We start from the raw sequence: 27,326 nt of genomic DNA, 5'->3' as shown, positions 1-27,326 counted from the left end.
ACCGATGTTATTTGGGGAAAGGTCAGATGTCAAATCAACATGGCTTCGATGGTCCAGGTTTTGCTGTCTGCTTGCAGACCAACTGCCCATCTCTTCTACAGGAGATGTACGGTAAATGATTTCAGATCAGTGTTAAGGAAGTGCCACGGCTATTATTCTCAGCGAACCTGTGTTTTATCGAGGGCAGCTCCCCGTCTGCCGCCTGGACTGAGATCTCTGGTCGGAGGGACCACCGTGGCTGCCGGGGTCTTCGGACTTTTCTCTTCTCTGAAAGGGGAGGACAGTCAAGAAGCTCCGAAGGACGACGACATAACCTTGATGGTTAAACGTGCTAAACTTTTGATGGACCAAGATAAAAGCGCGGAAGCGGAGATCATCCTTCACCAAGCCCTGAAACTCTCCCAAGCACGGCAGATTGACTACGCCACGGCCTATGTGTACGACATGCTGGGCGAACTGGCGCTCAAGAACGAGCACTGGAGTAAAGCAGAAAGGTTTTCTGTCTTTTCTCTCTACTGTTTCTGTCATTCAGTCATGCATAACCTAGGCTATCCCATAAAAATTTGGCAAGTTGTCCCCAAGGGGGCATTTAAATTAATAGCTGACAACCATTATAAAACATATAACTAAAGTTACCAAACAATGCTTAGTAGTAAGCAACACAAAATTTATGACAAAACAATAAGTTGGAGCAGTCATTCTGAACTGCGCATGATGCTTTGTCAGGTAGGTTGTTGTAGTGTACTGCAAGGCAGCTTCACTAGTCTACAGTTTGGGATTTCAGCCAAACACACCTGATCATGATCATCCCTACCCTGACAAAGTCATAATCCAAGTCACACCTGTTTCTCAAATTCTATTTTCAAGGTTGTTCAAGGAAACCCTGAAAGTTCTGGTGTCCTCCGGAACTGACCAAGATGACAACGCCGTTCTGGAAATATCTCTTAAGATCGCTGGGATCTACGGCAATCAGGGGCGCACACAGCTGGCATGGCAGGGCTATCAGTGGTGTGTGAAGACCCTGGAGGAGAAGGTGGCCAACAAGGCTGCTGACGAGGATACCATTTTGTTGCTAGGTAATTCTTCATCCTTACTATTGTTGGGTCATGATGACAGTATGGTCCATACTAGTACTTCAAAAATTCCTAGTGGTGCAGGTAAAATTTGTGTAGTGTAGGGATGTGGAAAAAAAGTATTTTATGGTTGATATGTTTGCACAGGTATGTGTCTACACCACTATGCTGCATTTGCTGCTTTACAAGGACAACTGTTCCATGCCAGGACTCTGATGAGTAAGGCTCTGATGATCTGTAGAACTGTGCAGGGGAATGACCATCCACAGACAGGGGTTCTACTCAACGACCTGGGGACGATGTATGTGGAACAAGGATTGTATGAAGAAGGCATGACCTGTTTTGAGGAGGCCAAGGCAGTGGCAGAACAATTGTCTGTGGAAGACCTGCCTGCCATCTTGTGTAACATGGGAATGACCTTAGTGCACCAGAAACAGTTCAAAGAAGCCAAGAAGACATTAAAAGAAGCTCTAGCTCTTGCTAAGAAGAACCACGATGGCCTGTCTAAGAAAGAAATCTTACTGTGCTTAAAAGATCTAGAGAAGGCTGAAAATTCTGAAAAACTGGCTAATGCAAAGAAGGATGATGAACAATCCAGCTGAACACATCAAATTTTAATATCTTGACACAAAGATTTTCTTTAACTATTGTATAAGTTCTTCATTTATAGCAAAAAGTTTAGCATTTTTTATAGACATCTAATTTATCACTTGGTATAGACTACTGCATATCATCAGAAAAAACTGGCAATCATTTTGTCATGTTATACTCATCAAATTACTCTCAATACATGGAAGTCTGTCTACTATTTTCCAAAATACAAAACGTGTGATTAAAGCTATTATAATCTTGCCCACGAGAGCTTTCAGTACTTGTATTACGACAGTCACCTGTTGTACAATGTCATGTAATTTTCTGATGAAAATCAATTAATGATCACCGTTTTCTTGCTTTGTCAGCACATACTGCAAAGAGCTGTTTAGACTGTATCCAAAACATTCCAGATACTTAAACAAACATCTGTCTGTGAAGTCACAATCTACACTCGTGTAAACGCTGTGGTGCCCTCTGGGTCCCCTCCATCACCCCTCTCTTGCCATTCTTTCCTGGACCGTGGCTGACTGTTGTGGATGAAGCTGCCTGGGGTGAGTCTCCCAGCCCCGCTCATGGTGTAATCTTCCTTGTAGCGGTAGTGCCTCCTTCTGGTCATACAAACCACCAGCAGCACCAAACACAACAGCAAGGCAACGGCGATGGGCGACACAATCAGGGTCACCTTCCTCCACATGTCAGTGTCAACAGTTTCTGCTGCAGCAAAAAAAAACCATAACCATTTTAGATTACTTGAGTAACAAAAGTTGAAGTTTCCACTGTACCAAGATGGTTTAAACATGGGTAAACTGCCTTTAGGCATAACACACGTTTTCAGTAGGTACAAGCTGAGAGCTTTGATTCACTCCAAAACAGACCACACTCTTACTGCATGGTGGGATCTTAAACATGCTTGAAGTGAGCCTATCCTCAAAAACAGACATCTGGCTTGATAGCCCATCCGAGAGGACATCCTTAAGGTAGGTACTCATTTTCTGAGTCATTATTATCTGAGTCAAGACTTTTGTATGCACATATAATACAGAGTAACATCTGTGTAAGCTAGTCTCCAAAAATTACCTTTGCACCTTGCAAGATACTTCAACAATGTTTTAGTAAGTACAATGTTTATCTTGAAAATGAGTCCAAATTACCTTTTTCCACACAAACCTGCTGTGTGGCATTGTTGCTCATAACGTAACCCTTCTTACACGGGCAGGTATAGGACCCATCCGTGTTCACACAGTCTGCATGGTGGTGACAACTGTGCCATCCCAAGGCACACTCATCCAGATCTGGGAAGGAGGCAATGGTTTTGTGTTACTGTACATGTATGTGATACAGATACATATAATTGTGTGGATGCAGGCTCATGGAGGATCAATAGAGGTCTGAAGTGATAATACTCTTCATATTCTTCTGTGATCTCACAAAGTGCTGTAACAGTGGAGATGCTGTTGAACACAACATGAATTTTGCCACAACCATAGTTATAGGACAGGGTATATTTATATTGGATACTTGTTGACGCGACAGATTTCTTACCAGAGGATCTCATAGATGCAGCTTGGAAAGCAAAAGCACTTGCTGCTGTAGTGTTCCACTGGCTCGTCGACTGCATGGCTCTTTCTATGACGTTCTCAATGGCTTTCATGCTCACAGTTGAAGAAGGCATCATGACGACAGCTGTCTCCAATGTTGCAACATTGCTGTCTTTGCTGCAAGACATTTTCACAAGTGAAGCCTACATTTGTACATGTGCTACCATGTAAATCTTCATCATCAAAGTTAAGCCAAAAGAGATCCAGGTGTATGCAGGATGCATTTCCGATGACACTGACACTTTATTAGTTTAGTCTCTACCTGTTTTGGCTTCAAAAGTTGAAGCAAAGGCATTTATTGAGCACTCCGATTGTTACCTGTCAATGCAGCATATTATGAAATCTATGGACAGATCTGCCAATCAAGAATCTGACTAGTCAGACATAGAAGACCACAAACATCAGAACATCATAAGGACTTACTGGAGTGATGTCACTAGCAAATACGGACAGCCTTAAAGTAGGCATGTAGCTTTCTCCTTACCTGATAAGCCTCAGACCATGGATGTCCCTATAGTCTCCTTTGAAAGAACTGTTCTTCAGGCTTGCCTCCATCTAGAATACATTCATGATGTAAGTGTAGTCTCAAAATACTGAAAAAAGATCTTGAAATGTTTCCGGTGGCCTCTGCACCATGAAATCATGATACTGCAAATACATGTTTCCAATGTATTGCTAAAGTACAATATGTACCAGAAATTGCAAAAATGGCATTTCAGCCCAAAATTGAGTCTCCACTATATAAATGATTTGCAGTATGGTATTTGTCATAAAAACTGAATTTTCCTTCCCAAACATTTTTCATTTAATGAGTTGAATAAAGTTTGATGGATAATTGAAAATAACAAAATACGTTTACTTATTGTTTCCAACAATGCAGACGTACCACAGCCAAGATGGACCCTATGATGATGTCTCGCACATTTTCATCTCCATAAACAGAGTCTGGGTCCGACAGAGTCAGATCAAACATCATGGTGTACAATCGGAAACCTGTTTAAAAAGAAGTGGAACAAATTGTGTTCATTATCAATATGTTATGTTGGGTTAAGTATTAGATAACTATTTAGTGAGTTTTGACAGAAAATTCACAGCTTTCAATTATGATTTGATAATTTGAAAGAGCTGACACAGATGAACCTCAGTCTAGTCTGTGTTACACAATCTCTGTCTAGGGTTCTATGGAGCCTATTTTATACAGAAATGTGCCTATCTAGTTCTATACCTGAGTAGGTTACAGGTTAGGATCAGGCATGGTTCTGGATAGTATCCATGTATACAAGAACATAGAGTTGCACCAGTAACAGTTCTGGATATGTGTAGAGTATATATAACTGTACCAGAGCCCCCCTCTACAGGGGCCTGACTAGAGGCAAGTCTACATGAAAGAAGTGTGATTTAGTCAGGCCAATAATTCCAATTCTCTGAGGCTATTAAACAGTATTCATTTTATTCTACAAACAGCAAGTTGCCATACTCACCCCCTGGTGCATACTCCGTGCTCTGCCCCTTGGGTAAGAGGTCCATTGTGACGACTGTTACTGGAGACAAACTCGTGTGTTTTCTTGTGCCGGGGGTTTGGGACACCACTCGACCATCCACCTCATTTGTATCCAGCACTTTCGCTTCCCCAGGAAATCCGCTACCCACAGATGAACCATTCAGAGTTGGGCCTGTTACATTCAGGCCTGGGCCTGGGACTGTAAAAGTATCTGAACCATTCAAAGTTGGGCCTGTAGCATCTGTTGAACCACTCAGACCTGGGCCTGTAGCAGCATCTGATGAACTATTCAGGGTTAGGACTGTAGTATTCAGGGTTGGGTTTGTGGCATCTGATGAACCATTCAGGGTTAGGCCAGTGGCAGCATCTGATGAACCATTCACAGTTAGGCCTTTAGTATTTGGCATTGGGCCTGTAGCATTAGATGAAACATTCAGACCTGGGCCTGTAGCAGCATCTGACGAACCATTCACAGTTAGGCCTTTAGTATTTGGCATTGGGCCTGTAGCATTAGATGAAACATTCAGACCTGGGCCTGTAGCAGCATCTGACGAATCATTTAGACTTAGGTCTTTAGTCTTTGGGATTGGGCCTTTAGCATTTGATGAAATATTCAGATCTGGGCCTGTAGCAGCATCTGATGAACCATTCAGGGTTAGGTCTTTAGTCTTTGGGATTGGGCCTGTAGCGTTTGATGAAATATTCAGACCTGGGCCTGTAGCAGCATCTGATGAACCATTCAGGGTTAGGTCTTTAGTTTTTAGGCTTGGACCTGTAGCATTTGATGAAATATTCAGACCTGGGCCTGTAGCAGCATCTGATGAACCATTCACAGTTAGGTCTTTAGTTTTTAGGCTTGGGCCTGTAGTGTTTGAGGAAATATTCAGACCTGGGCCTGTAGCAGCATCTGATGAACCATTCAGGGTTACGTCTTTAGTTTTTAGGCTTGGGCCTGTAGCATTTGAGGAAATATTCAGACCTGGGCCTGTAGCAGCATCTAATGAACCATTCTGAGTGAGGTCTTTAGTATTTATGATTGGACCTGTAGTGTCTGATGAAACACTCTGGTTTAGGCCTGCAGCCGTAACTGGGACTGTAGAAGCATCTTTTCCTGAGGAACCATCGGTGTCTGTAGCAGCATCCTTGCCAGGAGGAGCAACTTCCCCTGAGGTATCATCTGCACCTGCAGCATCATCTGCACCTGTTGCATCCTCTGTGCCTGTAGCATCATCTTCACTTGTTGCATCTTCGTGTACAGGAGTAACTTTCTCTACGGGAGCATCTTCATCTGTAGGAGGAGCATCGTCTATAGGAGCATCTGTAGGAGTAACTTCACCTGTAGCATCATCTTCAATTGCAGCATCATCTTCACTGTTAGGAGCCTCTTTGTTTGTAGGGGCATCTGCACCTGTGGCATCTTCTGCACCTGTAGGAGCATCTGATGGCACAGTCAGACTTGTAGGTACTGTAGATGAACCTCTCTGGTTAAGGTCTGTAGTAGGAGTTGTGGATGAACTATTTATAAATGGACTGGGGGTCACCTCTATACCATCATTAGTATCCAATAGTTTCACTTCTCCCTGGAATCCATCGGTTACAGGAGATTCTAATGTCATGAATGTGATCATTCGAGATGTACTTGTCATCTGTTCTTGCTCTGAAATGGCCTCTTTCCTGGTATGTTCCGGTATGTTTGATGAGGATGGAATTGGTAACTCTACATATGCTGCGAAAAATCCAGTGTTGTTAAACCTGTCCTGGTGGAGACTGGACACCAGTTGGACCACGGCTGTGTAGCCTCTGGTGGTGATGAGCCTGGAATCTCTGCCACACAGCACCCACCTCTCATTAGCCACGGAGTTTGCGGTCACCACCACATAGTCCCGAGAGGATCCCAGGCAACCCTTTTCACCCCTTCTCCCGACTGAAAAGTCAGAGAACCACAGCTTGATATCCTTGCCCTTGGTGACATTGATGTTCCATGTGTAGTTGGTGCCCGAGGTGTAAGGGTGCGGGTATCCAGGTGAACTGAATGTCCCAAATGGTTCTGTTAGACTGTAGGTAATTTCCCGACGTCTGTGCTGATTTGTGGGTGTGAGACTGATCTCCACTGGAAAATCTAGAGGCAGCTGGAAAACCTCTTTTACCTGCGTCTTAAGATTTGACACATCAAGCACAGAATTGCCTGACTGAGCATTTCTGTCCGAACCTGCCTGACCAATGGCACCTGTACTGTTTGCATCTTCCGTAGGTCCTATGCCCATAGACTGAGGTCCATCATCTTTAATGGCGGCAACATCCCCCCGAAAGCTCTCGTCACTCTGGTCTATAACAGGTGGCTGTAAGGTTGGTACATCCCAGAAATAATTGGACCAGTCAGCATCCTGTCAATGCAGAAAATTTGTTAAAGGAAAAAAGAGCAGTGGAAGAGAGTACTACTATGTACAAAGGCAAATGTAAGAATTTCTAAGAAGAAATGTATATTACATCTGAGAAGCTGTCCTGAGGAGAACCCTTGTCCGACGCTGTGCTGTTTCTCCTTCCTAACAACTCTCTCCACAAGTTTTGAAAAAAGATGCCACGTCTCAGTCGCTTTTGCAGATCTGCATGAGGAGAGAAACTTTGCTTCTAACTTTCATGTACATGTACGAACATCTGTACGAACAAACCACTGTATTATTTAATAATAAACAGAGCTTAAATCGAGTCTGGAGTCATGATGAACATCAATCATGGTTTGTGTATGTGTGCTGTGATGTACAGTGGGTAATACTAGTATGTCAAAGTTGAAGGCCCATGGGACTTAGAATTCGAGCCAGATTGAAGCAGGATCAAATAGAGTCAATTCAGCTTGATCCGGACAATTTTTATCCTAGTGGGAATATGGGCCATAGACAAAACACTAGCCCTTCACCTTCGACCTCACATGCACAGTTCAAACTGTGAACCAGTTTATTTCACACGACTTACTCCTGTTGAGTATTAAGCAATTGGCTGGCTTTGACCTGCAGAAAGATGTTTATGTGGAGTGAACCATCAAATGCAATGACATAAGCTATAGCACGTAGAAAGGCATAAAAAAGCTAACTATTTTCTTTATATCATTGTGAATTACACAAAATGTAAAGGCCTGTGAAGTTTCCAATCACAATGGATGAAATAAAAGCAAGATTCTCCACACGAGCTAAGGTTAAGAAGAGGTAAATGTGGTGGCAATTTTATTACCCTAATTGATATCGACTACAATGTCATAAGCAAACTGGCAAGTGGTACCTTTGTAGTCTTTACAATAATTAAAAGCTCAGGAACTGCACAGGGTTGTGTTTTAAGTACCAGGTTGAGGTGAGAACACTGAATGGGTTGGAATCTAACCTGTGGAATAGTTGCCGTCTTGTGATGCTGGTGTGTCTTGCAAACGACGATCGTTGACCTGTCGAAAGAAGAAATGGTTTTCATTAAGACGGTATGCATTTAATTTTGTATATAAAGTTTCGTAGGATCAAACGTCACTCAACGTTTTAATCTGCTGATCCGAAGGACCGCTGCGACATAACTGACGTACAACTGTTGAGCATCTGCACATATGTCGGACTTCACATCGTCTGGTTTGAAAAGTCTTCTACTATTTGTATAGTCTACTTACTAATCGCCTGTTGGACTGACATATTAGTAAGAACGTAAACGCATGCATATACAGGGGTTTCGCCATGCGAACAAGTTGGAATTTGTCCTGACATGTGATTGACAAATGGCGCCTTACCTTTGAATTTTGGCGGGTGGCAAAAACTGACAAATGCGACCAGAACAGCAAACCTAGCAGGACTTGACACGCGAAGGAAGGCCCCATGGTCGAAGTCTCTTCCTAGCAGGCCGGTTATACAAAGAAAATAGGCTTGAGAGGGAGTATTAAAGAGGGGTTGTGGGCGAGAGCTCTCGTGCGATGTTCTCACACGCAGCAGCAACCCACTCTACCCAGGTGCTATTTACGCGGGGCACTGTGGGATGATACAATGAGTCAAAATGAAACAGGTGGGAGTCCCAGACAGTTAAATAGGTTTCACCTGGCTACGAATTCGGACGACTGTCTACTGTTTGAAATGCGTTATTGAATGTGACAGAATGACCGGCACGACGATAGCGGTCGCTTTAACAATAGTAGAGGATTGGACGTACGTGGCTTACACAAAAGACATGATCCCCAAGAATACTACAAACTACTTACAGATTCTAAATCATAAATTAAAGTGCAACTAAAGGATATTCGGAAGCGACTGATTTTCACATATATACGGGTAAGGTGATTACTACGAGGGAAAACCAAAGAAATGTACTCCACACGTGATCTTATTGGCCGGGGGAGGGTATATTTTGTCCTGAAATCAGACGTTACGCCTAGTCGATGATTTGAAGTACATGTAGTCGTAAGTCGTGGGGATCAAGAAAAGAACACTTTCTTTGTAAAGTCTATTTAAGATCCTTGGTAAAGTATCAGTAGTGCCATACTAGAGACACGTGTTTATTAGCTGGGATTGACCTGAAACGAAGCAGGGTCGACGTCGTGTTTTTATCTAACGGGGGTGTAGTACCTTGTTATGCTTTCGAACACTGCTTCCCTTTGATGAGTCTCCCACCTGTTCTGAAGGGCATGGATCCCGCGTAAGTACGTAGGTGCTAACAGCGTCGATGACGTCACCATCTGTGGTATAGAGCTGTCCAGTCATCGGCGTTTTCTTGTTTTGGAACAGGGGTTCCCAGAAAACTTACTTTCATCCCCCATGCATTACACTAAAATAGATAATCTCAATTATCATTTATCCATCAGATTGTATATATACACAATGACGTCTGACACATTTGATTGCCTTCTTGTTACTGATTGGTCTAATAGTGAGCCAGAGGCTTATATGATGGCCCCTTTAACCAAATAATGTCATTTCAGCCTCTACTTATCTGAAATCCTGCATAACTAACTTTCAGAGACTCATTGGGACAGTATCAGGTATTTAAGCATAATCTTTATTGTCATAATAAACAGATACAGCAAAAACTACCAGTTAATAGAGTAGTAAAGCAAATACAAGCAAAAATGGTCCTCACATATTATAGTAATTACATTGATTTACACTCACTAGGTTTCAGTCATTGCTTGTCAGAGTCTTATAAACAGAACCAAATATTTATAACACTTCTCTGTCAACATGTGTTGTTATAGGGTTGTAAGAGGCATGGCTTAACCTATCAGGTGGTCTGCAGTCCTTCCACCACCCCTATTCAAAGAAAATAGTACCTAAAACCAAATTCCATATAAGGTGAGTGGGGCTCCAACCAAGATGACGAGGGGTGTGGTAAGGAGTAGTGATGTCTTACCAGCCCAACCATATTTTACCTCGGTGTGGAACAAAAATTATGTCTGGTAGCATCGTTTTGTACAGTCAAAAAAACAATGTGCTCAGGCAAAGATTGGCATCAGATCTCGGTCACTATGCATTAAGAAATGTTGTCTTACAAGCTATGTTCCATACAAGTACTTTCTCATTCCTACTGTGCTATCCACATGACTGAAACATGTCATTAATCCTGATAAAACACAATATAATCTGATACATCAGTGACAACTGCACTACTAACATGGCAGGCTTACCCAACCAAAACTTAACAGCTGAAGTGCTGAGTTTATATCTCATGACTACCAGCAAGCACAAGATGTGTTGGGAGGGGTAGTCCTGACATTCCAAATATACAGCAAGATAAGTAGACTTCCTGGTAAGTTATCTAAGTTGCAATCTTGCTGGCCTCTTGTACGCTGCCCTTTGTGCATGTAACAACATAATTTATTTGTGCAATTGAGCACCTGTAACTGTGATATATAAAAGGGCCTTTTACTACTTTAAATTTCCAGAGGAACCAGAACATAGTCATGCTCTTTCATCTTTCTTACACAGATTCTACTGTACATGACGACAAAGCAGAGCTTGGTGCAGACCTTGCAGAAGTCACACAGAGACCAGCACACTACACATACCTAAGGCACAAACCATCAAGAGGAAATAAAGGACTGATGTACATGTACTGTCTAGCAAGCAATGACTGAACGGATCTTGACAAAAAGGAAAAATCATATCACAAATGAGGTTGAACAACAGTGTGCTTAACTAGGATTGAAGGTAACAAGTGAGCTACATCACAATTGGGAACACCTATTGTGTGGGCAATCCTTCATAGGGAGGACATGCAGTAGAAAATGTGATGAAGTATGTGCTGGTATTTGCTTAGAAGTGTGAACAGACCTTGAAGTAAGATCTATAGCTCACCAACAATACCTGGTTATATGTGCATAATAAAATCAAGCAAGTCAACGCTGACAATTTTCCCTTTTCACTAGAACAAGGCCCCCACCCCCATGATCGCAATTTTGCCCACACCACACAGACCCTGCACCTCCTCCCTATGAGAGATGTGATCATGACAGTGTCTGGCAATGTTCTACACCAACTACTATCTCAGTGCAATCTACACATTAGTAAAAAGAACATAACATGGTTTCATTACTGTACTAATGATGATTCATACAATGAACTGCTTAACATTACACATCGATATCGCTAATATCTTTCTTCATGTATCCATATAATTTATGCTGCATGCCCAACATTCTCTGCTACATGTATTTTTTCTTGGGAAAGACCTTTCCACTGCAAAATTTCTACACATCTGATGTTGACTGTACATAAGTGGTTTTTGCAATGTACATGATCATTTTGTTCAAAAACCACAAACCCCCACCCACCCAAAAATGCATGGCAAAAATAAAAGGAAAAAAATACAGAATCAAAACTCATCACTTTGGTGAATGACTAATTATTTTTGTCGTAACTGGTATAATTTTGTATGGAAACTGGAATGGCCAGTCATTCCACTGTAGGGTAGCTTGGTTTTTATTCAGTCTTGGTGATTGCAAGTCCAAGTCAAGAATCAAAAGTTACCCCACCTGGGGTACAGAGAAGGGTGTGACCTGTTGGATCTTTAGCAGCAGCCACCTCCACTCTGCTTGACTGGGGTGCTCTGGATTTTCACGTTCTGTTTTGTCTCGTTGGTTACGGCTCCCGGCCCCATGCGGTTCTTAATCTCTGCTGCCATCGTCATGAAAGCCTGTTCCACGTTCGTGGCGTTCTTGGCGCTAGTTTCGAGGAAAGGGATATGGAGCTGGTCTGCAAATTCCTGAAAAAGACAGAAGTACAATCATTCTTTATTATTTGAAAATAAGAAATTTAGATGAAGCCCAGGACATATCAGTCATAGCTGGCCAAACATGCAGGGGAACTCTCAAATACTATACTGTACAGGATGGCACATAACATTGCACAATGCTGTTTCTCATGTAATTTAGAATTATTGAAAGAAATAAATGAACTTAGGTGTCTTTACATTTTCATCAATATACAGTTACAGTAAGACACAATAACAGTTCAAAACAGAAGTTCTTTGTAACAAATCTAACTAAGATCACATCAGCTGGAAATTAACATTGTCCCAGTGTCAAATGACACTAAATTTTCAGCTCGGGACAATTCAAATTATGCTTCGGGACAATTTGGAGGCAATTGGAAAATTCTGAGACCGTCCACGTCATTTAGGAACGCGATCCATCTATCCTTCTGCCGGCTGCCGGCAGCCCATAATACTCTGACAAACATTTAAATTTGACCAATCAAGGATTCCAAATACCGGGGAGGGGGGCCTTAAAGATGGTGCCGTGCCCATGATATTATCTTGTATTTCCCTACATTTACTTATAAAGTGGACTTCAAGTTGTACAAATTCAGTTGTTCTTTTCTTGTTGTTGTCATTAACTTATTTCCTGAAAAGCAGGCTGGGACAGTCCATCTTCAGTTCGGGACAATTGAAATCTATATTCGGGACAATTCTGGGACAGTAGTAAAAAAAGTTAATTTCGAGGCCTGTGGTGGCATTCAAACTTGAGGAAAACACAAGTTTACATAGCAGATTTGATATGAGATGGAAAATCACTATTATCTGACTTTACCTTGGCCGTCGTGTAGTCAACCACCTTCTTTGTGGTGAGGTCGCTCTTGTTGCCAACGAGTAATTTGTTGACATTTTCACACGCGTAGCGATCTATCTCCTGAAGCCACTGTTTTACATTGTTGAAAGATTCCTGTTGGGAAAGAGAACAGTGTGGTGAGTGAGTGGTTAGGACTTAGTTTATGTGTTTGCATATCATACTTAACAACTTCATTTATCTTGCATGTCAACATAAAAAAAAGACATAGGATCCCTAACAACTGAAAGCTTTAGGACAGCCGTGGAACAATTTAGATAGATTTTGGTATGTCTAAACATTTTCCAACATTCACCATCTTCATTGTTATGACAGATGGGCAGTTATGTCATTTTATACTTCCACGCTTGCGTAAGTATTTGAAAGGTATTTTCTTACTCTCCACTAAATAATAACAAAAAGGTGGATTTTTTCTGAAGTTATGTTTCTGCAATGAAGAGCATCCTTCCACCTACAATGAGAACAATGCACAACTACTTTTTCAAATACTAAAATTGACCTGATTAAATTAACAGTGTAACTGTAAGAATTAACTGGAAATATGGCCGAAAGGAGTCATGCTAGAAGATGGAAAGTACAAAATTTTTTTTTGCTTTATGAAGTTGAGTCTTGTACAATTGTGCCTATGTTGAAAGCTAGTGGCTAGTCCATGGCCTACCTGGTCTGTGACGTCGTACACAATGATAATTCCGTGCGCCCCCCTATAGTAACTAGATGTGATGGTGCGGAACCGCTCCTGGCCTGCTGTGTCCCACTGTCACCAGAAAAACAGCTGAGTTAGACAAGGAAATATCAAACACACAAACAACAGCAGCTATGGGAATCAATAAGGTTTCAAAAGGCATGGTTTTTCATTGACCAAAGCTGTACTTCACAACAATGAAAACATTTTCCACCATCAAGGCCAGAACATGCTGGAAGGACTTTTGCAAAAATGAAATTGATCATATTATCATGGTAGGAAAAAAAATTAAGTTGCATGAAGAGAACAGTTGCTGGATACAAATTCATGCAAATGTCACAGACACCAACATCTTCTCTACTATGTCCAGATTGCTTATGTCTGCTTAGGGTTGGGTTAAGACCCAGAGGTAGCATGTCCGTACGTACAGGGATGTGTGAGTGAATGAATAGGTTCGAGTGATTATATAGATAGGTATCATGTGTGTGGAACTTTTGTGTACTATGTCCAGATTTCACAACACAAGGAACAATAGATGCAGTGACTGAGTGTGTGAATGAATAACTCATATAATAACTCATATCATATAATTCTTCTGCAGACATCCACAAGTAGCGACGCCTTACTATCTGAAGCTTGATGGTCTTCCCATCTAGTTCTATGGTTCTGATCTTGAAGTCAACACCAATTGTGCTGATGTAGCTTTCTGTGTACGTGTCATCCTGGAAGACAAAGGTAGAGGTTTGTTAGGAGGAATCCAGCAGTTTTCTTAAACTCTAATTATTTTACCATGAAGCATACATGCTTCCAGTACATGAAACTGTTTTTGAATTATACTACCGTTGTTGAATATGATAAGGAAATAAACAGAAATATGGTCTTTTGTTGTCAAATTCTTTTCAAGTTTGTACAAAATACTTGCATGAATTAAAAGGTAATGTTGTGGCTTTAACGTTTAAGGCCAGTCCATACTTACAGCAAATCGCAGGAGCAGACAGGACTTTCCTACACCAGAGTCGCCGATCAGAAGCAATTTGAACAAGTAATCACTGAAAAACATCAGGGTCGGGTCTTAGCATCTCAGCAAAAGTAGGTCACTTATATTATATAAAAATGACTTAGATATTAATGGTATCTGAAAAAAGAAGTATTGGCAGGAGTTGAGGAAATATAATCAGATCATGATATATACTACCAAGACCTTAATATGATTCAACGTTTACAGTGACATTGTATCCTGTATCAGTCAACAACTATCTTTTAGTTTATGTCTATGGCAGGACACTAATCAGTTTGAGTCATGGCACAATCAGGGCATACTCAAATCAACAATGGTGGTGAGTTCTTTAGAAAGTGTCATTTCCAGTGACACTCTTGAAATCAGGTTCAGGTTCATTCCCAAGTGTTAGTAACATCATGATGTTCGGCAGTTTTTGTACGGTTTGTGACTCGGTTGGTACCATATACTAATACACTGTACCAGAACAAGCTTGCCCTACTTATCTTAATAATTAAAACATAGTTGGGAATGCATATCTGCTTTTCTAATCCTAACTCATGATTAAAAATGCCCTTGTCTTGACCTCTTGTTCTGCTTAGTCAATCCTGCTGTTGTACATGCAATTACTTAACATCTAGTCAGGTATCATAGCTATTGAAGTGAAAACAAAGGACGGAAACATGACATTAACAAAATATGTGGGGATCTATGACAACTTGAAGCAAATTTAATATAATATAGGATCATACACAAAATAAGATTGGGGAGGGGGGTTGTTGTCTTGTTCCCACTTTGTCCTCCCTGGAAAATTTTATGATGACTTCTACTTTCCATGATTCGAACTTTCAGAATTGTTAAGTTTCACTCAAATGTAAATATTCACAATTAGTCAGCATTACCACCGGCTATTCACGATTGAAACCTGTACAGAGCTAGTAACACAATATTTGTGAACATTTTCATTTTATAGTTTGATCTCAAGAAGTCTGGGTCGTCTTTTTCTATCTAGGGGTATCGGGACGTGATAACATGAACATTTTCTTGCGCAAGCAAAGAAACTTAGCTATTTATGTTCTGAATGCTTGATTTCCAGATGACAAAGGTCGCCATCTGACAACACCCCTCCCCTCTTGCGTGTTGTCTATATGACTGGTCCCCCTCGTGATGTCGTGTGAAGGGAAGTGGGAAAATGCCGGCATCTTCACTTCCGTTCCCCTCTAACACCAAACTCCGAACATCTCGTTACAGGAAATGCTTCCCTGTCTTTCATGAGTACCCACAGCAGTAAGGTATGCTGAATGCTTTCTGGTAAAGTTTCATTGATTCATTTTCAGTGTTAGCTCAACTCTCCATGACAGGACAGTGCCTCTCACTTGTCCTCATTTTCATGTCTGAAAAGATTATCATTTTCCAAATATGCTATGAAACAAACATCTTTAAGACATCAAAGAGACGTAACCTTACTAAAATAGCCACCCATCTGTCTACATAAGACTGTGAAAAGGATAGATATTGTCCTAACGCAACCTGTATTTCAGATAATTTTTCCTGCATGGTGTCCCCCAAGTGTAGACTGTCTGACGTGTCCGGCCGGCATCTAAAATGATCGTAAAAAGAAAAGGCTGGGACTTACTATTCCGGATTCATGGTTGACATTGCCAGGAGGATCCTACGATGAAGAAATTATCTGATTTGGGGTCCTTTGGAGGAAGAAATCCACCTGTACGCAGCTAACAGAAAGAGGAATCAAACGGAAACGCTTTTCAATATGGCTGCTACTCCCTCATACAGATTGCAATTGGGGCCTATAGGGGGGGTACGAGTATTGCTCATATATGACGTCACTCCTTCGACGTGGCATCACATGTTATATCAACATAATTTATTCTGCTAGGTCATGCCACTGAAATAAACAGGGGAAGGGCACAGGAAGCAGAAAGAGATATTGAAATCTTCAAGCAGATGTAAGATCCGGTTCAGTCTTAGTGTTTTATGCGTATTTTATGACATTCTCATACAGAAGGTCTTGCTAGCAGCAAGAGGGTTCAAAGAGCTGTGCCAAGTGAAGACCATGAAGGGCGGGGTCTGATTGCGCAATAGAATATGCATTGGTGATCATAGGTACCGTGGTCTATGTTACAAAATCTCTCACTGTCAGTCGGGAGCTGATGGACTCGGAGGAAATTATGCTCAAAGTCTAAACGCCTATCAGATTTCTTTTGTACTCCAGCTATTAGATAGGTATTAGGTAGGTATTAGATAAAGTTTTGTGTTACGTGTGTTTTTGAAAAAAAAGATATCAAAGTGGAATCCCGGAAGAACTAGTTTTGTTGATTTGGGATCAATCAATGTATTGAAATCCGAGAAACGGTACAACTGTACAGAAAACCCAACGACCTTCCCTCTCAACATCTGCTTGGAGCTAGGATGTTCTCGTTCACTGGCCCCTGTGTCGAACACTGCCCTGGGATCGATGTTGCCAAGCAACAAGGGCCACAGACACAGATCAACAAGGCAAGATGGCGGACGCAATCGATGACAAACCTCAAACCAAGCGGATTTTCGTCAATCATGTCGATGCATACTCTGGGAAGAACCTTTCAAAGGTAGGGTTATCTAAATGTAGGTGTAAGTGACAATGTGAACACACTGTATTGTCGAAAATACCTTTGATGATTACGTCAAACGAGCGTATATAATGTTTGTGTGTGTGTTCTGTGTGGTGGGGTGGGGGGTTTCACCAGTCACTATTTTGGCAAATACATAACCGGAAGGTGCGCTTACTACGCACGCTTTGTACTACTTTGATATCATAGGGAACGGATGCAGGTTGTCAGCATGTCAGTATAATAATTTTCGTTTCGGAAATGGGCATGAACAATCTCATAGTAAAAGCAGAAAATATAACGTTCCATATTGATCCATTTCAAACAGGTACCTTAAATTCGACATAAATACATTAGATCACTCTTCAATTTCTCTGGATAATGTTAAGAGTGAGGAAGAAAGAAGACTAAATTAAATAACGACTTGTTATGCCTTTAGCTGAAAAATTATTTATGTTGTTCTTACTGTTTCAGTTTCTGTCCGACTGTGTGGTTGGATCATCACTCGAGGAAGCTGAGGAGGGAAGTGAAGGTGAGGAGGACAGGGGCAGTGACTACATCCCTCCCAGCAAGGAGGGCACGTACACAATCATCGGGACGTTACAGAACCCTGCAAATGCAAAGCCAGACTGGGTGAAAGAAGTCGTACAGGTAAGGATCATACAGATATCTGCTCAGGAATACTTCAGAGCTTAGCTAAAGTACAACTCTTTACCATTTGGTTGCTGAGAAAAGTTGGCTAATAGAGTAATTAATAAAATCATTTTCCATCTATGACTTAGCTGCTCATATTCAACCACAAAATGAGAGTCCGAGCTTTTTTGATGCTGGTTCGTGTGAAACATACGATTTACATTTTGTATTCAGACACAAACAGCATTCAGTAACCATGGTTCAGTAGCAATTGGCTTGGGGTATTGATAGCAAAAGTGATGATGCTATCAGAAAATCCTATACTGTATTAGATATCTGTCCATAAATTTATATTCTGTTCTTGTCGCTTGTTCTAGTATGCAGCCAAGGAAGAGCTGGCCGACCACCTGATGGAATGTGACATCATCATCTATGACATCACAGAGGATCCAGACCAGATTGATGAGGCCACATGGGCCTGCTCAGGTAGGCAGGGGAGGGACTGAAGAGGAGTGGATTGCTGGAAATAGTTGTCTTTGGGCTTATGTCGATATGTGTCCCATAACAGTCTCTGCATGTACTAAAATTACACAAATTTCCTGTAGCTCTCCATGCTGAGCTGGAACATTTTGACAATCCGAAGATGTTCATCTTGCTGTCCTCTGTCATGACGTGGGCCAAGAGTAAACCTTTGGATCCTGTAAGTCTCACCGACATTTATTCCATAAAGCAGCATCTTTGATCAGCAACATTTGTTTTTAAATGTGTGTTACCATGTATGCATCATTGAAGGCTAAGCTTAGTGAGTGGGTATACTTTCTTATTGTTTCACACAAAGACTTAGTCACCTATGCATGCTGACTCTTACAACTGTCTTCTTTTTACTTTGTATCATCTTTGCATATCAAGGAATGGAGAATGCAGGTATCTTGTAATATGACTTGTGTATGGGGAACTAAACATTATAAGAAGAACTTAAGATGAAGCCTTATTCTGTACAGATATCTGCTGTCTGATTTGTTTTCCAATGATAGAAACTTGCAGTGTTGTATTTGAGATTTGACTGTTAACTCTAGGAAAATTAAACCTAGCAGGCAAAGGTAAGACTTGTCGTAGTCAGCTAATGGCTTCTATGTTTTCTCTCAGGATGATCCTGAGATTCCGTTCACAGAAGATGACTACAGGAGGAGGAAGCCTCATCCTAACTTCAAGAACCACATCAGTGCTGAGAAACTGGTCATCAAAAATGGCAAAACAGTAAGGGAGGATTTCAATTCTAAAATACCTCAAAGTCAAGTTTTCACCTATTTTACAATGGTCCATCATGGCATGATAGCATGGTTTACCTAATCTTAAGTTTACCTAATGATCTGATGATACCAAATCAAGTCAGCTTTATCACTTATGAAATATGACATATTCCACAATGTTCTTACCATGGTCCCTGTTTCACGGTTGTTACAGAACAAGGGAAAGTTTGTGACATACGTTGTGGCAGCAGGACTGGCATTTGGGATGGGGGAGAGTATCTTCCACTTCCTCTTCAAGGTGAGTTTCAAACTTTTAGTGATAGCTAACCAGTCCCATTGCCCCAGCCACTGGCCATTCACAAATAGTTTATCCTCAGGGGAAATGAACATCTTATTAACTTATTGTCATAATGATCAAATATGCCTATATGATGTGTATTTTGCCATATTTTGCAGTATTTTGCTAGCTTGATTGTACTGACACAATTAGATACCAATTATCTGCTATCACTTATTTTGCTTTAACTCTAAATATAACTTTGCCACATCCAGGCTGCATGGGAGGGCAAGTCCCCAGCACTACAGGTGTTTGGAACTGGTACCAACATCGTGCCTACCATTCACATAAAAGACCTGGCTGGGTATGTGTTTTCTTGTATTATGTTAATTCATAATTGCACATAAAGGATGATCCTTACCATTCTCTAGAGTTACTAAACACCTGAAATAGGGCCTAAAAGTTTACTGACAACATGCCCACCTTAATATTTGCTTATTCCTTTGTATATGTTTGGTTGCTACCACACAGGGTTCTCCAGAACATCTGTGACCAGCGCCCCAAGACCCGCTACATTGTAGCTGTGGATGACTCACAGAACACCCTGGAAGAGATTGTCCGGGTAAGTTTACATCTATCAAAACCTTCAGTTCTTCTGGTAACCCTTTTCTTGGCCTCTTTTGTGCAGTTGTGCTATATTTCTTAGCATAAAACTTGTGGTTTTAACAAAGCCTAATATATCAGAAACCTATTTGAAGTCAGGTGTAACTTTTAGTGCACATGTTGAAAGTAACTACTCAGGGCACCAGATTATAATATTTGCTTACGTCAAGTGAAAATTGTTGCTCACTTCAACTCAAATCTCAAACCTTGATTGAGTCTTGAAAGGTAGCCTCAATTTAGCTGTAAAATCCTTTAATCTTGCTGGTCTACTTTATGGTAACAATTTAGTAATTTCACAGTTCAAGTCCTTTCTTCAATAACCCAACAGGAAACAACTGACCATTCATTTCAGGTGCTCTTCTCTCCAACAGCTAACAGTAACAATATGCCTGCTTTCCTGCTCTTCTGGATTTCAGGTTGCTGTACTCTGGCTGATCTACTGCTGCTTTTCTACTTAACCTTATAACAAGAAGTGTCTCTGTTAACACATTAACCATTCTTCCTTCCTTCCTTTTCTACCTAGCTGGGGTGACAGAGTGCTAACTTCAGGCTGGTCTTGGTGTTGGAGCTTGCTTTGTTTTCTCTGAGCAGCTAGAACAATGTTGCAGCTAGAACATAAAATGTGAAACTTGTCAATAAGGGTCTTTCTGGATTCACTTCTCCTTGAAAAAGAAAACAATTTCTATATAAAAAGAAATACCTGTCTCAACTTTCTTTAAAAATTACATCATATTCTTTTAGCTGTTTCCAATTAACAAACAGCTGTTTGAGCTGCTCTAAACATGAGATGTGAACAAAGCAAGTTGCCATGTACAACCAGAAGTTATGGTTACATGACATTCACTGACTTTGTGTTTCCACAGGCCATCGCCTCAAACCTGGGCAACGGGAAGGTCAAGAAACTCTCCAAGGAAGACTATGACTTCCTGAAAGTGTGTGGTACACCTGCATGAGTGTGTGGTTTAAGGACATCTGCACAATTTGGTGGAAGATTTTTGTTGTTGACAGGGAGCAATTGCCATTTGTGTATGACAGATCTTGTGCCTCATTTATTGATATCATATATTATACAAAAAGGTAGAAAAACCAATAGCAAGAGATCTGCTGATGTTTGGAGTCTATGTCATATCAAAAGTTAGATGATTTTTGGCCAAGTAAGGGCCGAAGAAATTTAGTGTCCATTGTTCAACACTTTTCTATCTTTTAAAATTGGTACTGCAGCTATCATAAGTGCCCTTTCATAGGAATTACTATTATCCTTATACTGGTGCAGAAGATCTGTGATACCTATGGTACCAGCTAGATGTGCCATCATGACAATATGTGATGCAGACAACAGAATAACTCGGGAGTAGGTCACTTGATGATGGTCACCACCTGAGGTATTAAGGTCTGCCTGTATGACATTTACTTTACTTGTACTTGATGAGTTTTTCCTCACTTTGTGCAGCATATCAGCACTCACCTGGGTGATGGGAAAGTGAAGCATGTCACCAAGGAGGAGGCACTGCTGAGTAAGGATCTGGCTGTAAGTTTTCTCAACGTTTCTCAGATTCTGCACAAAAGCCTTCTGTTCTCACCAAATGGGCATTTTGCTTATTGGCATCTGTGGATGTCCTTTTTGTGCAGTGGATGTTTCGGCTGCATTTATTGGCATCGAATGTTGATTATAAAAAAACTCCCAAAAGACATGCCCACGTTGCATAGAAATCATGTACAGTGCAATGTATTTCCATCGTTTTCGATGCAGGAAAATAGCATGTACAGTAATTCAGTTGTATTTCTTGCTTTTGGCTTTCTTAGCAAGCTGATTTTGACCAGCTTCTGGTGAATCTGCGCATGGAGGCCATGTTTGTGAAGGAGAGCATGCGTATCATGTGGATTGCAGAGACGGGCATGTGTGAGAACATTGACACTGTCATCAGGGAGTACAAGCAGTCCCGCGGCCTCCTGGTGAGTGAAGTAGAGAGTGACATGGTGTATTCACCTTTGTGTGGATGGTATTCAGCACCAGGGACAAGTGTACTTACTTGTGTGTGAATAGTATTCAGCACCAGGAACAATATTGTTTAACTGTTTGAATGACATTCAGCACCAAGGACAGGCATACTTGCCTGTGTAAATGGTATTGAGCACTAGGGACCAGTGTTTAACAATGTGAATGGTGTTCAGCACCAAGGACAGGTGTACTTGCCAGTTTGAATGGCGCTCAGCACCAAGTACAGTTTCTTACCTGTGTGCAAATGACATTCAGCACCAAGGACAGGTGTGTTTGTGTGGTTGTGAGTACTGTACTGATGACTGATATGCCACAGCTGTTCACACTGTCCCTGATGCAATGTTTTCATCATCTTTGAGAACAAACAACAACATAAACTATCAGCGAGTTAAACATTTTTCTTCACCTGCCCCCCTCCCCCCAGCCCATGCGTGGCTGCATCATGGGCCCACCAGCTGTGGGGAAGACAACCATCGCCAAGAAGCTGTGTGAGCACTACAAACTGCACCACATCAAGGTCAAGGATGTCATTGATGAGGCTGTGGAGAACTTGGTGGGTCTTAGTTTGTCTTTTCTTTGGTAATCTCCATCTATTTATCATTTATCCACCAGGTTACATATCACAAATACATTCAAAATTGTAGAACCACAATATACAAATGTAGAACTCCTACACGATACCACAGTGACTACATATTACTCCATGTAACTGAAGTACTGTTACATAGTACCACCAAACATCTGTGTACCGTCCATGTAGAAACGTCTGTCTGCACGAGCTGATGAAGGAGAGGAGGAAGAGGATGATGGGAAGGCCCAAGAAGCACAGGAGTTGCTGGATGCCATCCAGGAGTCACGAGAGAACAACAATGGTATGGATCATGCAGAACAATAAGGCTGCTCTTAGATTCAAGGCAACAAAAGCATGGTGGTCCTACTGCAACTGTACATTTGGTTTTGGTTTCTTATATGATATGTAACTTTTGCAGTGCCATTTATAATGTTCTTTAACTTAATGTTTTTGTAAATGTTGACAAGTATTTTGTTTTGTTCATCAGACCGGATCGAGGACCAGTACATCATTCGGTTTTACCGAGAGAAGCTGCGCTCCATGCCATGCCAGAATCAAGGCTTCATCCTGGATGGATTCCCCAAGACTTATGAGCAAGCTAAAGAACTATTTGCAGGTATAGAAAAGTTGCCACACGTAAGGTAGATAGATCCATAAACCAGCTCATTGGTTGTTACCTCAGGTCTGAATGGTCTTCAGCATCAGGTGTATTTTCCTGTATGTGAGTGGTATTCAGCACTAGGGACAGGTGTGTTTATCTATGTGTGAATGGTATTCAGCACCAGGGACAGGCATGTTTACCTGTGTGTGGATGCTGTTCAGCACCAGGTACAGGTATGATAACCTGTGTATGGATGGTATTCAGCACCAGGGACAGGTATGATAACCTGTGTATGGATGGTGTTCAGCGCCAGGGACAGGTATGATAACCTGTGTATGGATGGTGTTCAGCACCAGGGACAGGTATGATAACCTGTGTATGGATGGTGTTAAGAACCAGGGAAAGGTGTGTTTGCATGCAATTGGACAGTGTTTATCTCCAAAAATAGACCAAGCACTAATTGAGTTCCCAAGATTCTTCAGTCTACTATTGAAGACCACAATTTTGTAGAAATATGAAATTCCATGGCATTCCCCCAAGAGATGCAGTGCCAAAAAACTGCATGCTAACAGACTGAATGACTGTTTTAACAAACACGTTTTTTTCTTCCACACTGCCATGACAGATGCTGGTTGTAAGTAAAAAAATCTGAATTTTAGCTTTTATTTAGGCCGGACTGATTCAATTATATGGGTGACATCCTCTAGACGTGTGCAATAGTCAGATGAATTTGGAACTACAAAATTTTCAAAAAATAGCAACTAGTAAGTAGGGTGATAGACCTCTGTATACATGTGTGATGTGGTTTCGGTGGTGTTGTATGTTCTATATTGTTCCTAATCTCTGTTTGTCCTCCCTAGTGGATGATGAAGAGGAGGGAGAGGATGAGGGAGGGAAGGTTCCCAGTTACCACAAGGGCACCATGCCAGGTAAGGCAGTCCATATTAGGATTAGTGTTTAATTGTTTATGCTTCACATGCAGGGGCCTCAACAAGTTTGGCTGCAAAAAAAACTAAAAGTCTTGAACTGACTCTTTTTGACTCATAACGAAGTACAAATATATCAAAGACATTTCTCTGTGGAGGGCTTTTTAGGTAATCTGGCAGTAAAATTACCCTGAATCAAACTAGATAAGCTTAAAACTCATATGCTTGTACATCAAAATGAATACAACATTCCAATATACAACATTTGAACATTGTATTTCATCCAAAGCGATTGTAATGTGATGCCTGTGTCTGCAGAGGTTGTTATCTCCTTGGATGCACCTGATGACTTCCTGAAGGTGCGTGTGATGAACCTGCCGGAGGGTCAGGTGGCCGGTACACACAACACGGAGGAGGGGCTGACCAGACGCCTCACCGAGTTCCGCAACATCAACCGGGAAGACGAGACCATACTCAACTACTTTGACGAACTTGAGATTCATCCAGACCACATAGGTAACATTGCTACTTGTGGAAACTCTTCTTGATTACATTTACTGGCAAAAGGGCGCTCTGCCAAAGCCATGAACCTACTTGATGTTTTTGATAACATTACCAAGGTTGGTCAATGCATTTATTTATTCTCATGAAAATTTTGGAATAGGCTAGGTACTGCTAGGTACATGTGTTTCAACAGGATATTTTAGTAAATCGATTAACTCTGGATCCATTTGCAGATGTGTCAAAGGATGTGTCGGATGACATGCGCCAGACTGTGGACAAAATCATCAAGACCATGGGGGAGCCCAGAAACTATGGTGGGTTGAACTTTTTGTTCTGTCTGAGCCACTGTTATGTGCTTGATGCTATCTTCTTGTTGATAACTTACTAGGTATTCAAAGTCAAAGTGCACAAGTTCAGATGAAGACGATAGGTCGTTGAAACATTGGCAGAGTGAAATGTATGGTTGTGAAACTTAAGAACACTAAGTGTTGATTCCTTTTATGCTGCTTGTTGAATGAGGCATTACTGATTCCTGTGACTCATGTTTTAGGTCCGACACCTGAGGAGTTGGAAGAGATGGAGAGGAAGGCGACAGAGGAGCGGTTGAAGCGGGAGGCTCAGGAGCAGGAGGAGCGAGAGAGGAAAGAGGCAGAGGAGGCAGCAGAGAGGGCTCGTCGGCAGGAGGAATGGGTAAGAATCCGAATATCCCACATGCTGCTTTCATTTCCTACTGTGTGCCCTGCCATTGTGACAAAACATGCCCAGCTGTGCCAATAGGTGCACATTGTATTAAAATCAATTCTTCAAGTGAGCCCTGCTTTAATCTTTAACAAAACAGTCTTGTCCTCTTGACTGATTCTATCCACCTGTGACTGGTTATATCCACCTGCGACTGCATGGTTCTATCCACCTGATTGGTTCTATCTACCTCTGACTAGTTCTATCCACCTCTGACTGGATCTATTCATCTGCGACTGGTTGTATTCACCTCTGACTGGTTCTATCCACTTGCACCTGTAGGCTGAGCGTCTGGAGGAAGTGCGGCGCCAGGAGCAGGAGGTGTTGGAGGCCCAGTCCACACCTCTCAGGAACTACCTGATGAAGCACGTCATGCCAACCCTCACACAGGGCCTGATCGAGGCCTGCAAGGTCCGGCCTGATGACCCTGTTGACTTTCTGGTAAGAGCAACTGACCATTTTATAGTAGGAGGGATTAAGACTCCTGTCAGCATTTATGTGGATGTGTTTGAGTAAGAATTAACAGAGCAGAACATATGCGAGGGTAAATATTATGCATTTTGCTTAGCAAATGTTACCTTTTTAGTTGTTTTTGATTAATATATTGTGGTCAATTGTTATTGAAAGCCAGGTGCAACCTAAAAACCCATTGTAATAACCCAAGTGAATGTCCTGGTTTAAGAAGAAACTTAAATGAAATGGTGTATTTAGAAACCCCAGAACTAGTTTGGATGTAAGTGAACCAATCTCACTATTTCTCATGGCCTCCTCTCTTTGTTCCAGGCTGAGTATCTTTTCAAGAGCAATCCACAAGTCGACTAGAGGACATTTGACAGGACGTTAGGGGAAGCTGTTTATCACCATCAATAATACTGCTGTACCACTGCACAAGGAGCATAGGCATTTTTATGACTTCTGTAATTCTATTATAGTACAAAAATCTTCAAGTTGGTGTATTTAGAATTCTACGTCATGAAATCTGAGAGGTTTAAAATGTTTTCTGCATTTATCTTGGTTAATAACATTTCACATTTTTGAAGATTGTGATGATTCTTTCTTGTATAGAAATACACATTTATGTACATTATGATCACTGTACAAAGTTTTTTCATTCTTCCTACTTCTGTGATCACAGAAATGTTATGGTTAAGTGTTCTATATTTTCTTGTTTGATGGAAATGCTTTAACAAGTCAAGTTTTTTGCTTTAACAAGTGTGTATGAGGCAAATATCTTTTTACTGTACATTGAAAAATAAACTTTGTGCTTAGATAAATCAGTTGTATCTGACTTTTCTTAAGGTTTGGGCATAATACATAAAGAGACCTTGTAGCTGTGGTATCCAGTAGGTCTTATGATTGAGATCGATGATGGTTACATATGCATGTACATGTACATGTAGATGGGTTTAGACAAGAGGATACATTTGGAGTCAATAGAAAACCCAGGGTAAACAGATCAGTTTACATGTACATCACATACATGTACTGTAGATGTACTGATGGTGGCTGAGATGAGATGCAACAAGGTCTGTGCAATGAAAGCTAATTCCCTGCTCTGCCAACTTCTGCCATTTCAAACTGACACTGGACATGAATTAGTGCATCACTCAGGTCCTCTTCTAAGTGCTTCCTAAGGTACACATAGATGTATACAGGATGTTATACTAGTATACCCTCATCAATGTAATGAGTAGGGAATGGAGTACTAAGAAAAAAATGATCTTGTAGTTAAGAGAAGTATTGCCACATTTTTAATTCAACAACAATGACTAACATGGAAATGCCATATTGAAAGTCAACTATTTACATCAGTACAATAGCAATTTGAAATACTGATCATGACAAATACAGGATATGTCAATGTGACATATGCAACAACTTGAAACACAGACGATACACCTCAACTAGTATTCCTGCATTCCCAGTATCACCCAGTATTATCTGTATTATCATCTGAGTAACTTGATGTGCAAGTTAGAACTGTAAGCAACATACAATATTTATGGTATCTATAACATTTGGGAATGTTT

The 27,326-nt window shown here is 41.2% G+C and overlaps 4 protein-coding genes across 6 annotated transcripts; 2 read left to right on the top strand and 2 right to left on the bottom strand.

Moving 5' to 3' along the window:
* Position 1: 1 nt before the first annotated feature.
* On the top strand, positions 2 to 1,736 carry LOC109474852 (tetratricopeptide repeat protein 19, mitochondrial-like). Its single transcript, XM_019775304.1, has 3 exons — positions 2 to 494; positions 868 to 1,076; positions 1,221 to 1,736. The coding sequence occupies exons 1-3, from the start codon at positions 40 to 42 to the stop codon at positions 1,673 to 1,675; spliced, it is 1,119 nt and encodes a 372-aa protein (XP_019630863.1). The 5' UTR covers positions 2 to 39; the 3' UTR covers positions 1,676 to 1,736.
* On the bottom strand, positions 1,673 to 8,752 carry LOC109474818 (mucin-17-like). Of its 2 annotated transcripts, none has more exons than XM_019775214.1 (9): positions 8,527 to 8,752; positions 8,139 to 8,196; positions 7,254 to 7,369; positions 4,747 to 7,150; positions 4,152 to 4,258; positions 3,750 to 3,820; positions 3,210 to 3,382; positions 2,819 to 2,959; positions 1,673 to 2,378 (listed from the first exon to the last, which is right to left on the bottom strand). In XM_019775214.1, the coding sequence occupies exons 1-9, from the start codon at positions 8,611 to 8,613 to the stop codon at positions 2,113 to 2,115; spliced, it is 3,423 nt and encodes a 1,140-aa protein (XP_019630773.1). In that variant the 5' UTR covers positions 8,614 to 8,752; the 3' UTR covers positions 1,673 to 2,112. The 2 variants fall into 2 exon arrangements, with proteins under 2 accessions (XP_019630773.1, XP_019630772.1); XM_019775213.1 differs by having other exon boundaries at positions 1,673 to 2,381; positions 8,527 to 8,751.
* A 1,014-nt stretch (positions 8,753 to 9,766) lies between these two features.
* On the bottom strand, positions 9,767 to 16,333 carry LOC109474871 (ras-related protein Rab-1A). Its single transcript, XM_019775332.1, has 6 exons — positions 16,162 to 16,333; positions 14,505 to 14,577; positions 14,155 to 14,250; positions 13,505 to 13,600; positions 12,811 to 12,942; positions 9,767 to 11,984 (listed from the first exon to the last, which is right to left on the bottom strand). The coding sequence occupies exons 1-6, from the start codon at positions 16,182 to 16,184 to the stop codon at positions 11,790 to 11,792; spliced, it is 615 nt and encodes a 204-aa protein (XP_019630891.1). The 5' UTR covers positions 16,185 to 16,333; the 3' UTR covers positions 9,767 to 11,789.
* Positions 16,334 to 16,461: 128 nt separating this feature from the next.
* LOC109474827 (adenylate kinase 7-like) lies at positions 16,462 to 26,566 on the top strand. 2 transcript variants are annotated; one of them, XM_019775239.1, is made up of 20 exons: positions 16,462 to 17,134; positions 17,609 to 17,785; positions 18,145 to 18,253; positions 18,373 to 18,467; positions 18,914 to 19,024; positions 19,232 to 19,315; positions 19,570 to 19,658; positions 19,826 to 19,916; positions 20,821 to 20,889; positions 21,408 to 21,485; positions 21,761 to 21,910; positions 22,381 to 22,509; positions 22,717 to 22,828; positions 23,015 to 23,143; positions 23,989 to 24,057; positions 24,373 to 24,570; positions 24,792 to 24,872; positions 25,109 to 25,248; positions 25,579 to 25,737; positions 26,080 to 26,566. In XM_019775239.1, exons 1-20 carry the CDS (start codon positions 17,048 to 17,050, stop codon positions 26,116 to 26,118), a joined length of 2,196 nt encoding a protein of 731 aa, XP_019630798.1. In that variant the 5' UTR covers positions 16,462 to 17,047; the 3' UTR covers positions 26,119 to 26,566. The 2 variants fall into 2 exon arrangements, with proteins under 2 accessions (XP_019630798.1, XP_019630799.1); XM_019775240.1 differs by lacking the exon at positions 20,821 to 20,889.
* Positions 26,567 to 27,326: the final 760 nt, after the last annotated feature.

Source organism: Branchiostoma belcheri, unplaced genomic scaffold, assembly GCF_001625305.1.
Source record: "Branchiostoma belcheri isolate BF01 breed outbred unplaced genomic scaffold, Haploidv18h27 scaffold32, whole genome shotgun sequence".
Classification (NCBI taxonomy): Eukaryota; Metazoa; Chordata; class Leptocardii; order Amphioxiformes; family Branchiostomatidae; genus Branchiostoma; species Branchiostoma belcheri.
The sequence above is the reverse complement of the archived record's forward strand: the minus strand, read 5'-3'. Positions and strand labels throughout refer to the sequence as shown.